This window comes from Oncorhynchus nerka, linkage group LG23, assembly GCF_034236695.1.
Source record: "Oncorhynchus nerka isolate Pitt River linkage group LG23, Oner_Uvic_2.0, whole genome shotgun sequence".
In the NCBI taxonomy this organism is placed as follows: Eukaryota; Metazoa; Chordata; class Actinopteri; order Salmoniformes; family Salmonidae; genus Oncorhynchus; species Oncorhynchus nerka.
In genome coordinates, this window is record NC_088418.1 from 26,158,908 (window position 1) to 26,172,727 (window position 13,820).

General features: G+C 41.8%; 1 protein-coding gene across 1 annotated transcript; it reads left to right on the plus strand.

The window, feature by feature from the left end:
- The first annotated feature begins 204 nt into the window (after positions 1 to 204).
- On the plus strand, positions 205 to 13,036 carry LOC115106595 (V-type proton ATPase 16 kDa proteolipid subunit c-like). Its single transcript, XM_029629474.2, has 3 exons — positions 205 to 486; positions 11,455 to 11,638; positions 11,921 to 13,036. Exons 1-3 carry the CDS (start codon positions 414 to 416, stop codon positions 12,123 to 12,125), a joined length of 462 nt encoding a protein of 153 aa, XP_029485334.1. The 5' UTR covers positions 205 to 413; the 3' UTR covers positions 12,126 to 13,036.
- The last annotated feature ends 784 nt before the right edge of the window (positions 13,037 to 13,820 follow it).

Consider the following 13,820-nt stretch of genomic DNA (forward strand, 5'->3'; position numbering starts at 1 on the left):
GAGATAAACCATTTACTTTGCATGGGTTTAGTCGTAAATGTATACAATTGTTTTTGTCATTTTAATTATGTTAGATTTGTTTGTTGTTGTAATTTTAATTATGTTTGATTTGCTGCAGTAAATCATTATTAGAGTTACTTGTGAGCGCCTCCCCTACACACAGTTGATGATGGGTTTTATCCATATGACCAGTCAGGTGATCTTTTCCACTTCGCCATTTTGTGCTGCTGCTACGCCGGGTATTTATCTGAAGATTCGTGACTAGTCCATTTACATTGCTAGTTAGCTAGGTGTTATTGTACCTTTCCCAGTTTACAGCTAAAGACCGTTGCCTTCGATAGGTTTAGTACCTAAACCATTGGGAAACATAGTAATAGCCGTTTTGTATTATTTAGTTTACTGTGTGAGAAAGAATGTCGTCCGAAAGCCCCGAATACTCTCCGTTCTTCGCAGTGATGGGTGCCTCTGCGGCTATGGTTTTCAGCGGTAATTATCACACAATTCAAATACTATCTTTATTAGCTAGCTGCATTTAAATTATACATTGTATGTGTAATTTGTCAATTTTAACAGCATAATTCTCGTTATTGCTTGAAACCAGCTAACGTTAAAGGAGCCCAGGCATAAACTGTCATTGACGTAACGTTATTTGACATTTTAATTAACTTTAGCTAACTAATATACTTGTCCAGTATTTTGCTAAACTGTCATTACCAATAACCACACCTTCAGATCAACGCATTTGAAGTGAGAGTTCGTTCTTTCTCAATTTTGGGCGCTTTTCGTTTTACGCTTTGCGACATGCGCCACACTAAGACACTACCAGATTTGAGCGTAACGTTACTGGCATCTTCGGCGAGTTGGTCATTATGAAGGCAGGAGGCCTATTGATGGTGAATATTGACCATCCGTGTCAGATGTTGAGTATAAACAACTGATACTATGAAGAATACCAGCTCAAATTGGTTATAGATTTGTGCAATGTAACGTTAGGCATAACCAGCAGGGGAGCACGCTCATGCGATGACAACCTAGGGAATGGAATGCCATCGTTTTGTCCACGTCATACGAACAATTCCATGTATATTCGGGTGATTTTAAAAGTCCACTGCATAGGAATTGGGCGCTTGTGGACCAATTCATGTGTATAGGCCTCAGATAATTGAAATGGAAATAAACTGCACGAGACACCTTAGATTCAAGGAAAATGGCATTTGCATCAATATCACATGACAATCACACGATTGGACTTGTGATTTGGAATGTTAAAGTAGCAAAGGATTTAGGAAGTGCACTTGTGGTGTAGACCTATAAACAATATACCACTATAACATCATTAATATAGAACATTTAATCAGATTTATGATACATTTGCATGTCTAAGAATACAAATTGGCAACTAAGTGCAATAATTTGATCTCTGGCTCATGTTCTGGATGGCCTCAGGTCCAAGTGAAGGTGTAGAAACGACGGTCTAGTGATCTCTCATGACAAATGAGAACAGGGAAGACGATGATGTATCAGTATGGTCTTAGGATTTGTTTTATTGTCCTGTTATGTCTGATGTGTTCACTCAAGCATTTTGCATAATATACTTCCTAACAGCATACAATTACCAACCAACTGTGCCATTGACTGCAATATACATGGTTTGGACTATCACTAGGCCAAAATTAGCAATCAATGTTTAAACATCCACTCCAGCAATCTTTAAAAAAAAAAATCCAGTGGAAAAACAATATGGCACTAAATACAGTAATGTACACACTTAGACATGTTCTTATCACCTCCTGCTATGATCTGTAAGTGTTAATGTGTAGCTCATACATGCAGAATTACTGTCTCACCTCAATTAGCCACAATCTCTAGTTTGAGAACAACAGTTTTTCTGGAAGCTGTGGTGCCATTTCCCCCCCCCCCCCCAATGTGGGCCCAGCCCCCTAGCAGTTCGAGTTCAAGCAATGAGCTTCAACCTCTCGCCATATGAGTGACAGCTAGCAAGATGCACGTTGCACCCACAGCAGAGCGAGACAGGTCAATGATGTAGTTCAAAGTATCACTTTTGTACTAAATAATTATGTGGACACCCCTTCAAATTAGTGGCTTCGGCTAGTTCAGCCACACCCGTTGCTGAACGGTGTATAAAATCGAGCACACGGCCATGCAATCTCCATAGACAAACATTTGCAATGGCCTTACTGAAGAGCTCAGTGACTTCCAATGTCGGACCGTCATAAGATGCCACCTTTCCAACAAGTCAGTTTGTCAATTTTTTTGCCCTGCTAGAGCTGCCCGGTCAACTGCAAATGCAGTTCATGTGAAGTGGAAACATTTAGGAGCAGCAACCTTACAGAACGGGACTGTTGAAGCGCATAGCAAGTAAAAATGGTCTGTTCTCAGTTGCAACACTCAGTACCGAGTTCCAAACTGCCCCTGGAAGCAACGTCAGGACAATAACTGTTCTTCGGGAGCTTCATGAAATGGGTTTCCATGGCCGAGTAGCCGCACACAAGCCTAAGATCACAATGCCAAGCGTCGGCTGGAGTGGTGTAAAGCTCGCAACCATTGGACTCTGGAGCAATGGAAACACGTTCTCTGGAGTGATGAATCTCGCCTCACCATCTGGCAGTCCGACAGACGAATCTTGGTTTAGTGGATGCTACCTGGGCTCGAGCCAGGAACACATCGACAACAGCCACACTTGAAGCAGCTTTACCCATCGCTCCACAAAAGCCGTGGCCCTTGCAGAGCAAGGGGAACAACCACTCCAAGCATCAGAGCGAGTGACGTTTGAAACGCTATTAGCGCGCACCCCGCTAACTAGCTAGCCATTTCACATCGGTTACACCAGCCATTAGGCTGATAGGCTTCAAGTCATAAACAGCGCTGTGCTTGCGAAGAGCTGCTGGCAAAACGCACTATAGTGCTGATTGAATGAATGCTTACGAGGCTGCTGCTGCCTACCATTGCTCAGACTGCTCTATCAAATCATAGACTTAATTATAACATAACACACAGAAATACAAGCCTTTGGTCATTAATATGGTTGAATTGGGGAAACTATTTCAGTGAAATACGGAACCGTTCTGTATTTTATTTAACGGGTGGCATCTGTAAGTCTAAATATTCTTGTTACATTGCACAACCTTCAATGTTGTGTCATAATTACGTAACATTCTGGCAAATTAGTTCGCAATGAGCCAGGCTATCCAAACTGTTGCATATACCCTGACTCTGCGTGCAATGAATGCAAGAGAAGTGACACAATTTCACCTGGTTAATATTGCCTGCTAAACTGAATTTATTTTAGCAAAATATGCAGGTTTAAAAATATACTTCTGTGTATTGATTTTAAGAAAGGCATTGGTGTTTATGGTTAGGGACAGTCGTCCAACGATTGTTCTTTTTTTCGCAAATGCGCTTTTGTTAAATCATCCCGCAGCGTTGCATCGATTATATGCAACGCAGAACATGCTAGATAAACTAGTAATATCATCAACCATGTGTAGTTATAACTAGTGATTATGATTGATTGTTTTTTTTATAAGATACGTTTAATGCTAATTAGCAACTTACCTTGGCTTCTACTGCATTCGCGTAACAGGCAGACTCCTCGTGGAGTTCAATTAGAGGCAGGTGGTTATAGCGTTGGACTAGTTTGAATCCCCCGAGCTGACAAGGTGAAACTCTGTCGTTCTGCCCCTGAACAAGGCAGTTAACCCACCGTTCATAGGCCATCATTGAAAATAAGAACGTTTTCTTAACTGGCTTGCCTAGTTAAATAAAGGTATAACAAATTAAATAATCTGCGCCCAAAAATACAGTTTTCCCGATTGTTATGAAAACTTGAAATCGGCCCTAATTAATCGGCCATTCCAATGAATCGATCAACCTTTAGTTCCAACATCTAGTGGAAAGCATTTGCAGGACAGTGGAGGCGGTTAAAGCAGTGACAGGGGGACCAACTCTATATTAATGCCCATGATTTTGGAATGAGATGTTTGATGAGCAGGTGTCCCCATACTTTTGGTCATATAGTGTAGGTGATGTAGTACTCCATTTTCGGGGACCACTTTAGGCTCGTGAGCTTTTTCAGAACTACTGACTAAAGTATACGAAAGTACCAGAGAAATGTAAGGATAAAAACATGTTTTGAGCATTTGTATTTTTATTTCATTTCAAGGAGTAGGCCATTCAAGTCGTTGGTCTGATGGTGCCTTCTGTTATCGGCCTTCCTCTTGTTTGCGGGAACAATAGAGAACCCCCCCCACACACACACACACACTAAATTAGGTGAAAAGCAGACACTAGTAGGACTTTAAATTAGACTATTTCACAAAGTACTGTTTCTCCTTTTTATAAGTTTTTGTGCCCTTTATCAAATGACATTGTGTTCTTTTAGCAAGGCTTAGGCTGCATGTGGCAAAGCTGATTTTGGACTGATGCAGCATGTTCTAGAAATAATTGACTCTGCTAAATTGTCATGTTATATAGGGCATGACCTAGTGGGGATTTTAAATCATGCAGCTTTTGCTAGTAGGGCTGGCACATGGTTATGGATGAAGACGGTCGTGAAAATAATAAGTCTTAACCGTTAAAATAATATAGATGAGTTTTTAAAAAAAAAATTACCAACTGCTGACTGAAGACAGGACAGCCAGGCATTAGTGCTGTTGAGTCTGTTTCTGCTGTATCATGGATTCTTAATGTGATAACTTTGTTGTGTCCTGCTGAAACAAGCAACAAATTATTATTTTCATGACGGTCTTCATCCATAACCCCCCCCCCCCCAACAATGTAGCAGCTCACTGATGTGTAATGAATAGAACAGGCTCAGCGGTCTAAGGCACTGCATCTCAGTGCTAGAGGTGTCACTACAGACTCTGGTTCGATTCCAGGCTGTATCACAACCGGCCGTAATTGGGAGTCCCATAGGGCAGCGCACAATTGGCCCAGTATTGTTAGGGTTTGGCCGGGGTAGGCCGTCATTTTAAATAAGAATTTGTTCTTACCCTAGAGAGGTTATGTGGGACGCCAGCGTCCCATCTGGCCAACATCCAGTGAGATTGCAGAGTGCCAAATTCAAATACAGAAAATTCAGAAAACAAAACATTTTTTACATAGGTTTAAAGATAAACTTCTTGTGAATCCAACCACGGTGTCAGTATTTTAAAATGCTTTACGGCGAAAGCATACCTTATGATTATTTGAGAACCTAGCCCAGTTGACAAATTATTACTAACAGTAACCAGCCAAGCAGAAGCTTTACAAAACTCAGAAATAGAGAGAAAATGAATCCCTTACCTTTGATCTTCATATGGTGGCACTCAGAAGACATTCATTTACTCTAAATGTTCCTTTTGTTTGATAGTCTCTTTATATCCAAAAACCTCCATTTTGTTCCCGTTTTCTTCAGTTATCCACAGGCTCAAACGCAGTCAAAACAGGCAGACAAAAAATCCAAATTGTATCTGTAAAGTTCATAGAAACATGTCAAATGATGTTTATATTCAATCCTCAGGTTGTTTTTAGCCTAAATGATCTATAATATTTCAACCGGACAATGTCATCAATATAAAAGGTAAACAAGAAATGCACTCTCTCGGGATTGCGCATGGAAAAGCTCTGACATGTCAGGGTCCACTCATTCAGACTGGTCTTACTCCCTCATTTATAAGAATACAAGCCTGAAACCATTTCTAAAGACTATTGACATCTATTGGAAGGCATAGGAACTGCAAATTGAGTCCTAAGTCAGTGGATACTGTTAATGGCATGGAATAGAAAACTACTAAACCCCCCCAAAAAACTTCCTGAATGTTTTTAGAGTTTTCTATCCAAATAAGCATATAACTGGTGGATATCTTCTGGGCCCGAGTAGCAGGCCGTTTAATTTGGGCATGCTTTTCATCCAAAATTCCGAATGCTGCCCCCTACCCTAGAGGTTAACTGACTTTCCAAGTTAAATAAAATGAAATGGAATGTATTTTTTTTTTGTAATGTCAGTTGAGTTGAATGAACAGCTGATGAAGTCACTGCACTGGCAGTGGTGACCGATGTCCTTGCATGTCAGATAGCACAGTGATGCCATCTGACGTAAGACAATGACAAGTCACAGCACTTATTGACGTGTACACTTCCTGCTTTTACTTCCTGCTTTAACTTCATTCTTTGCACCTTCTGGGTACTCTCGCAATGGCTGCCTTCATTGACTTGAATGGGGATGCCTATTATATTTATTATTATAATTATATCATTCCGGAGACCATTTGGCTGGCCAATTACCTTCATCCAAAATTCAATTCTGTCAAAGCCCTAACTGCTAGTAGCTGGAGGGTATTGCCTTCATCTAAAATTCAATTTCTGTCACCTTCCAGCTACTAGCAGTTAGGGCTGTATGTGGCACTATTGGCTCCTGTACTGTGTGGTGGGGTGGCATGATGCCACCTGTCTGTCAACCTGGGCATTTGTATTGAGTAATAACCAGCATCTTAACCATTTAGGCCTAACTGCACAATTGAGAGCAGGTGTATGACAGCTCATATTTGGGGAAATGTTGTCTTTTTTTATTTTTTCACAACCAAAGTGAATTGGTGACTCGAGCCTTACTGGCTGTATTGTAGTTCAGCTTTGGTATTGAAAATGAAGCCATGGCCTTTAGAAAACATGGTTCTGTAATAATGTGGATGAAGGGTGGCCTCAGTTATACTCCTGTCTAGTGCATTAAGTAAGTCTACTTGTACTCCTTTTCGCAGCCCCAAAGTTCAGAAATGTGTATGACCCTCTCACCTAATGTTTCTGTCAACACTCCATACATGTGGAAACTGATTGCCCTCAAATAGACCATAACAAATATGTGTAGGTTTGTAGGAAGCACACTGGCTAGAGGCTAACCTAACTGGAGTCGTAAACATGTTTAGTGCTGACTCTGTGCTCCTATGGATAGTGACGGCACAGGGCAGTGCGGGTAGTGCGTGATCTGTGACGGGCAGGGTGGGAAGGAGTGACAGATGGGGAATTAGCCAGCTGAGAGGGCTGCTGGTGGGTGGCGCACCCAGTGGAGGGGGCTGATTAGGGACACCGGTGATAATGGCCCAGCAGCATTAAGCATCTTACAAGGTTTATATCCTACAGGAAACGTGAGCCTGCCATCTTGTGGTGTCTGCACCATACTTGACCATACTGCACTAGAGATTGAGAAACAATATGTAAATAGACATTTTATCTATTGATTTTAAATGTGTTTTTGATCTACTGGTTTGTGTTTGTAAACCATTGCCTATATTGTGCTTCATGATCATTTTAAAGTGCATGCAGCAGCGTCTGAAGACCGTCTCACACTTATTTCACTGTTGCCGTTCCCAGTTATTTTCTTTCATGTCTTAACTCTGTGTGAAGGGTCTGCTTTGGCACGGTGGAAGCACGATGAATGAATCCAAAATATTGGTTAGAAGTCTCACTTGTAACAGAGGCATCATGAACAGCCTTAGAACATCACCACCATGAGTTGTACTGTAGCATTTTAACAATCGATAGCCTAATTTAATAACTGGTTGTTGTGGCTATTTTTCATTAAACGACTTGTTACTTTCTGGTGATAAACTGAGGTCGCTGCATAGGGCTCTGACGATCATGGAATTTTGGATGACTATAATTGGCCAGTCAAATGACCGGTCTGTAATAACCGTTCAAATAGCATACACATTTTAAATGCAGATTTTCTCCTTTCCATGTGCTGCCATAGGAGGAGATTGGGCGTCAAGTCAATGATGACATGATGGGTGGACTGGCGACCATTGAGTGTACCCATAGGCGCAAAGAAGGAATTGGACTAATGGGTTTACTAGTTGAATTGCCATGGTTAGAGGTTCCAAGCCCATTCTATTCATCGTTTGCTACTACACCGTGCTCATTTCGGCAAGGGACAACAAAGTTTAATCACAGAAATTGTCTCAACTGCACTAATACCCGGCTGTCCCGTCTTCAGTCAGATGTTCGTTCCCAAAAAATAAACGGTTATTTTATTTTCATGATGGTCAGTTGTACTGTCATTGTGCCAGCCCTAGTGGCTGTTCCAAGTTGCTCGTCCTCAGTTACGCTTGCGTCATATCGACTGGTTAGTAGCGTTTTGGGCTGTTATGTCTGCAGCCTTCACTGCTTGAGGCCTCTGCTCTTGGTTGGTAGTCAGTACAGGCTCTGACTGGCTGTGACGAGCATGATAGCGATATCCTTCAATGGCACTGGCTGACCCAGTCTACCATAGTGAGCTGTGCTGTACATTATCTCAGTGCACACCCTAACCCTCCTAACAACTACTAGCTTGTTCATGGCACTGGAGGAGATGCTTGACTTCAGAATTTATAGTGTTACATAGCCCAAAGTAGGAGCATAAGCGTAATTTTAAAATGCTTGACTATTGCAGACGACGAGTTAAAATTTAGCCTTGTTATCTACTGGTGTATCTCCTAAAAGCCTGGTGTTGTATAAAAGTCATCCTTTTTAACTGAGGTGGATTGTGTCCTCCCTACTCTCAAAGCTAATCTTTTTGTGTAATGAGTCAACCTATTTTGATTATTTACTAGCATTTTTGTTGTCTAGTTTTGTTCTATTACTGCTCAAATGGCATTTTCTGTCGGTTGGTTCAATAGATTTAGGAGTAGCTTTATATTTTTCCATAACATCATGGAGAGTACATTATTCTAATGGTCTTATTTACTCCATTTGACCATTTTTGATCCCTCACATCACTACTAAACCCAGATTCAGCTCCACCACATTTTGTTCAGTGTCTATAGACATAGTTTAGGGATTGTTTGCTCAAAATATTTAATTAGATGGACCAGTATGTTCTCTTTATTTATTTTTTAGGCTAAATAAATGGGTGCTATATTGCAAAGCAGATGTAGATGCTTGGGCAATATCCATGGCTTCACTGCAATACTGTCCACTACGGTTTCATCAAGGTAGTTTACAGTTAATGTGCTGTTTAAGACTAAGAGTTGGCTATATTATGCTTCGTATTAAAGTACTGATAAAGGGCTGTTTGAGCATATTTTTCACTGAACATCAGTTTGATTACTTCCGTCTCCACAGTATCTTTACATTGCAGAGCGTCTGAGGACTCAGAGTGTAGTAACATTAATGAGTGATCTGGAGGGGGGAGAAAAAAAAGAAAGCTCTTTACCTCTGCAGAGGATTAGGATTAAAGCACAGGGGTTGTCTCATGCCACCCATTGCAGCAGTCCTCAAACGCAACATTTAATCTTCAGAGAATAAAGCCATGGGACCTGGTCTCCACTAACCTGCATGTTTATTTACATTTTTTTATTTACATTTTTACCTTCATTTAACTAGGCAAGTCAGTTAAGAACGTTCTTATTGTCAATGACGGCCTAGGAACAGTGGGTTAACTGCCTTGTTCAGGGGCAGAACAACAGATTTTTTTTTTTTTACCTCGTCAGCTCGGGGATTCGATCTTGCAACCTTTCGGTCCAACGCTCTAACCACTAGGCTACCTGTAGATCTGGGTCGTGTTCAGTAAAGCACACCATAGCAAAAAAAAAATCAAGCTCCCCAATTCGAACACTGATTGTAGTTTACTAATTCTCTAATTTCACTCAACTATTTCTCTACTGAACACGACACTGGTGGGTATAGTCTCTCGATCTACGGTTGTGTTGGTCTTCCTTAATCAAAGAGCGGGCATAAGGGCCAGCTGTTTGGAGAGGGTAATTCATTGTGCTTCAACATGGAAGTCATTACATTAACCATACACCACCTCAGGTCAGAGTGGGAGCTGCAAGATGGTGCTTTAGTGGTTGTGGCATGAATGATCTACTGTATAGAACCGTTCAGCGGTTGGAAGTGGTCTTGTCTTGGTCTCTGAGGTGCTGTTGTAACATAAAGCCCTTCTGTCTATAGAGTTCCCTCTCAAGTGAAATTGAGAAGTGCTTGGCTATTTCGTAAAACCAATCACCAAGACACATTTAATGGGGAAACTCGAAACCAATATGCAGTAAATGCATTTGGGTATTGGTACTACCTTGTCTTAGAAATTGGCTAGTGTGCGGCACTGGCTGACCTTTCGAATTTTGTAAATTGTTTCTGGTTTGACATTCTGAACATGACTGAATGCCTCACTCTGCTATCAGAGATGTAGGTCCAGACAGCATCTACTTTAAGTCACTCATACTCAGGGGCTGAACAACTCTTCTCTATATGGCCTGAGTGATTAAACCTTGCATCGACGGCGTCAGTCTTGTGATGAATAAGTGAATGTAGAGGGAGTAGTGGCCTGACAGGTGGCTGACTGCCATGTGCACATTTTAAGGATTGGCCAGCCACTTCCTCCTCTCTAGAGATTATATCCACTTCCTCATTCTTTCCCGTTGTCGCATAGAGATGTATAGAGGTCACAATGTTGTATCTGTCCTATTAGGGTGTCTGAGCGCACGGGCAGTGCCATTGAGATGGATGCATCATTTGCGATCTCTATGCTACAAAGGGGAAAGAATGAGGGAGTGGATAGAATCTTGTTTTTATGATTATCAGTGAAATTTATAAAATGTTGGTTACTATGTATGCAAGACTATAACTGACCAAACACCCAGCTTTTGAGGAGCTGGTTACTGCACTGGCAGACTTCCAGCAATTGTGCTAAGCTAATGATATGCTAACGTCACACTCAACTGCATGCAGAGACACATTGTATCCATGAGTTTGTCTGACTCTGAGATTTAGGTAATTTATCTACTTTCCCAATCTTGCAGTATTTTTTTTTTATATGCACCATTGCATTAATAGTGAAATGTCCATATGGCTCTCTGCCTCATGGTCTGTCGTCACGCGCCGCCTGTCTGTGCTGACTGCGTTCTGCGGGGCCCCTACCGGTTAGTGCTGTCATAGAAATAGAATGGACAGACTCAATTTCTATGATTGGTGCTGGTTTGTGTCCCTTCTGCTGCTGGTTGCCTCTGGAGGGATGTGGCATCCTGCTGTCCTCTGATGTCAGAAGCTTCCTGTGTGAAGAGCCTAATGAGTTTTTCAGGCAGGGAGGCGGTGTGATTTAGAACACTGCAGCTCTGGCACAGAGCCATGAAAGGGGTTAAACTGAACTCCATTCCCTGTTGGGCGCTACGGGTTGAGGCGAGTAGAATTAGCCTGAACCGTAGCTGTAAAGGGGAATGGCTGGTTTGAGAACCGCAGTCGAGCACATCAGTGGCAAGCTACTATTTTGGGGGGGAAAACGTTATGCTGGTAATTTCGTCATACACAGGCAGAATTTCCCAGTTTGTAGCCATGTTGACCTTGTTTGTAAAGGGAACAGAAACTTCAATTTCAGTTCCTCATGTTGCTCAACCCTGTATTCTACTGTATTTGTACATTGATCTAATCACAGAATGAAGTAGAACACTGCATTATATCTAATACTCTACCTCCTTTCCCCTCCACCAGCCTTAGGAGCAGCCTATGGGACGGCTAAGAGTGGCACAGGGATCGCTGCCATGTCGGTGATGAGGCCGGAGCTCATCATGAAGTCGATCATCCCCGTGGTCATGGCGGGTATCATAGCCATCTACGGCCTAGTAGTAGCGGTGCTCATTGCCAACAACATCTCCGAGAAGGTCACCCTCTACAAGTAAGCCTAACTTCTCATGACATCTCTTATATCTAGAAATGTGCTTGAGTTGCATTTCCTCTTTCCCAATACTACAATGTGAGGAACTTAGAACAGGTTGGGAGGCAACTGGTCCGTCAATCCATAACACCTGACATTGACATAAGATCAAATCTTTATACTGTTTTATTGCCAAATGTCTTATTGAAAACATCTCTGCTTGCTTTTGTCATTGTTCATTCTGCATCACATAGTAACCCTGTAAATTGTATTGATCCTATTGTAATCCTCTCTCTGCTGTAGGAGTTTCCTCCACCTGGGTGCTGGCCTGAGTGTGGGCTTGAGCGGGCTGGCAGCTGGCTTTGCCATCGGCATCGTAGGTGACGCAGGCGTGAGGGGCACGGCCCAGCAGCCCCGGCTTTTTGTGGGCATGATCCTCATCTTGATCTTCGCCGAGGTCCTCGGACTCTACGGTCTCATTGTGGCCCTCATCCTGTCCACGAAATAAACCACCAACTTCTCCACCAAAATATGTCCTATATGTTGCTGCTGGAGAAAAGAGTAAAAACAGAAATAAAATGTAAAGGAAAAAAAAAAGGAAAATGTATGACAAAGTTTAAAAAAGAGACGAATGTGGAAAATAATTACATAATTAAAAATGGCTCCGTAAATATGGTCTTATCTCTACAATGTGTACAGTCCAGATTTGATAGTCAAACTTCTTGTAAATGCGCAATGTAGTGATTTTGTCTGTCGTGTGTGTAAATGTATGGAGATTCTTCCTCCCCCCTGGTTTAACGACATTCAGGTGCGCCAGGTTTCTTGCTGGTTTCTGCCTCGTCTTAGATCCTCACCAAAGGGCCCCACTGCATTTTTATTCTCCGCATTCAGTTGGGAGTTCACATGATTTCTGTGTTGTCTATGGGGATCTATTTGTAAAGAGAATTGTATGGACTTAGCTTTGTTTTTTGTTTTTCCACTGGTTTTATTTATAAAGAATTGTTCAATGAATCTGTTTTTAAATGGAGCAAAAATGTTATTCCCTAGAAGATATATATATATATATATATATACACATACATACAAATATCTATAGATTTAATGCACTGTGGGTTAATTGTGATAAGTGGTTGGAATTCCTCGATGTATTAACGTACTTGGTTTAAAATTAAGATTGCCTTTAGTGTGTGACTGGTGGAGTGGGAGTTGTGTAGTTTAATCATTACAAACATTCTTGAAACACTTCAATGTTTTCCTGTAGTACTGCTGTTTTGATTGCATTAAAGGTGTGTGTGTGACCCGTGTTGGGTCTCACAAGTGTAATTTCCAAAACTGTCATCTCCAGCTTCTTCATCCACCTCATCTGTAGATGTATGCATTCTCACCACAACTCTCCCATTAAACGTGCATGGAGCTATGGTTTTTGGTCCAATTCCTTGTACGTCGCCATACTCGCTGTGCCATCGTGTAATTCAAATAGGTAGCCAGGTTGTTTAATTGTAGAAATGTCACAAGTATCGCAGGTGAATTTCCTTGATTTGGGTTATTTTAAAGGTGATTGTTAATGTAACTCCAATGTGCTACACTGAACAAAAATATAGATGCAACATGCAATTTAAAATATTTTACTGAGTTACAGTTCATAAGAATTGGTCAATTGAAAGTCAATAGGCCCTAATCTAAGGATTTCACATGACTGGGGAAACCGATGCCTCTGGTCACATAGTGGTTTAAAAATACAAACTCCTTTGCATAGTTCATTGTGCCCTGCGGGACGTTGTCCCACTCTTCAATGGCTGCGAAGTTGCTGGATATGGGTGGGAACTAGAACATGCTGTTCACATCAATCCAGAGCATCCCAAACATGTTTAATTGGTGACATGTCGGGTGAGTATGCAGGCCATGGAAGAACTGGGACATTTTCAGCATTCAGATCCTTGCGACGTGTGGCGGATGAATGGCACGACAATGGGCCTCAGGATCTCGCCACGGTATTTCTGTGCATTCAAATTGCCATAGATCAAATGCAATTGTGTTTGTTGTCCATAGTTTATGCCTGCCCATACCATAATCCCACCACCACGGGGCACTCCGTTGACATCAGCAAACCTGCTCGCCCACACGACGCTGTCCGCCATCTGTCCAGTAGATTTGGAAATCGGGCTTCATCTGTGAAGCGCACTGCTCCAGTGGCCATCGAAAG

What these genes read in the sequence shown, in the direction of transcription:
- LOC115106595 (XM_029629474.2), top strand. Translation starts at nt 414, where the DNA reads ATGTCGTCCGAAAGCCCCGAATACTCTCCGTTCTTCGCAGTGATGGGT. An exon ending in TGCGGCTATGGTTTTCAGCG is followed by an intron (nt 487 to 11,454) that starts GTAATTATCACA and finishes CCCCTCCACCAG; the next exon opens with CCTTAGGAGCAGCCTATGGG. An exon ending in GAGAAGGTCACCCTCTACAA is followed by an intron (nt 11,639 to 11,920) that starts GTAAGCCTAACT and finishes TCTCTGCTGTAG; the next exon opens with GAGTTTCCTCCACCTGGGTG.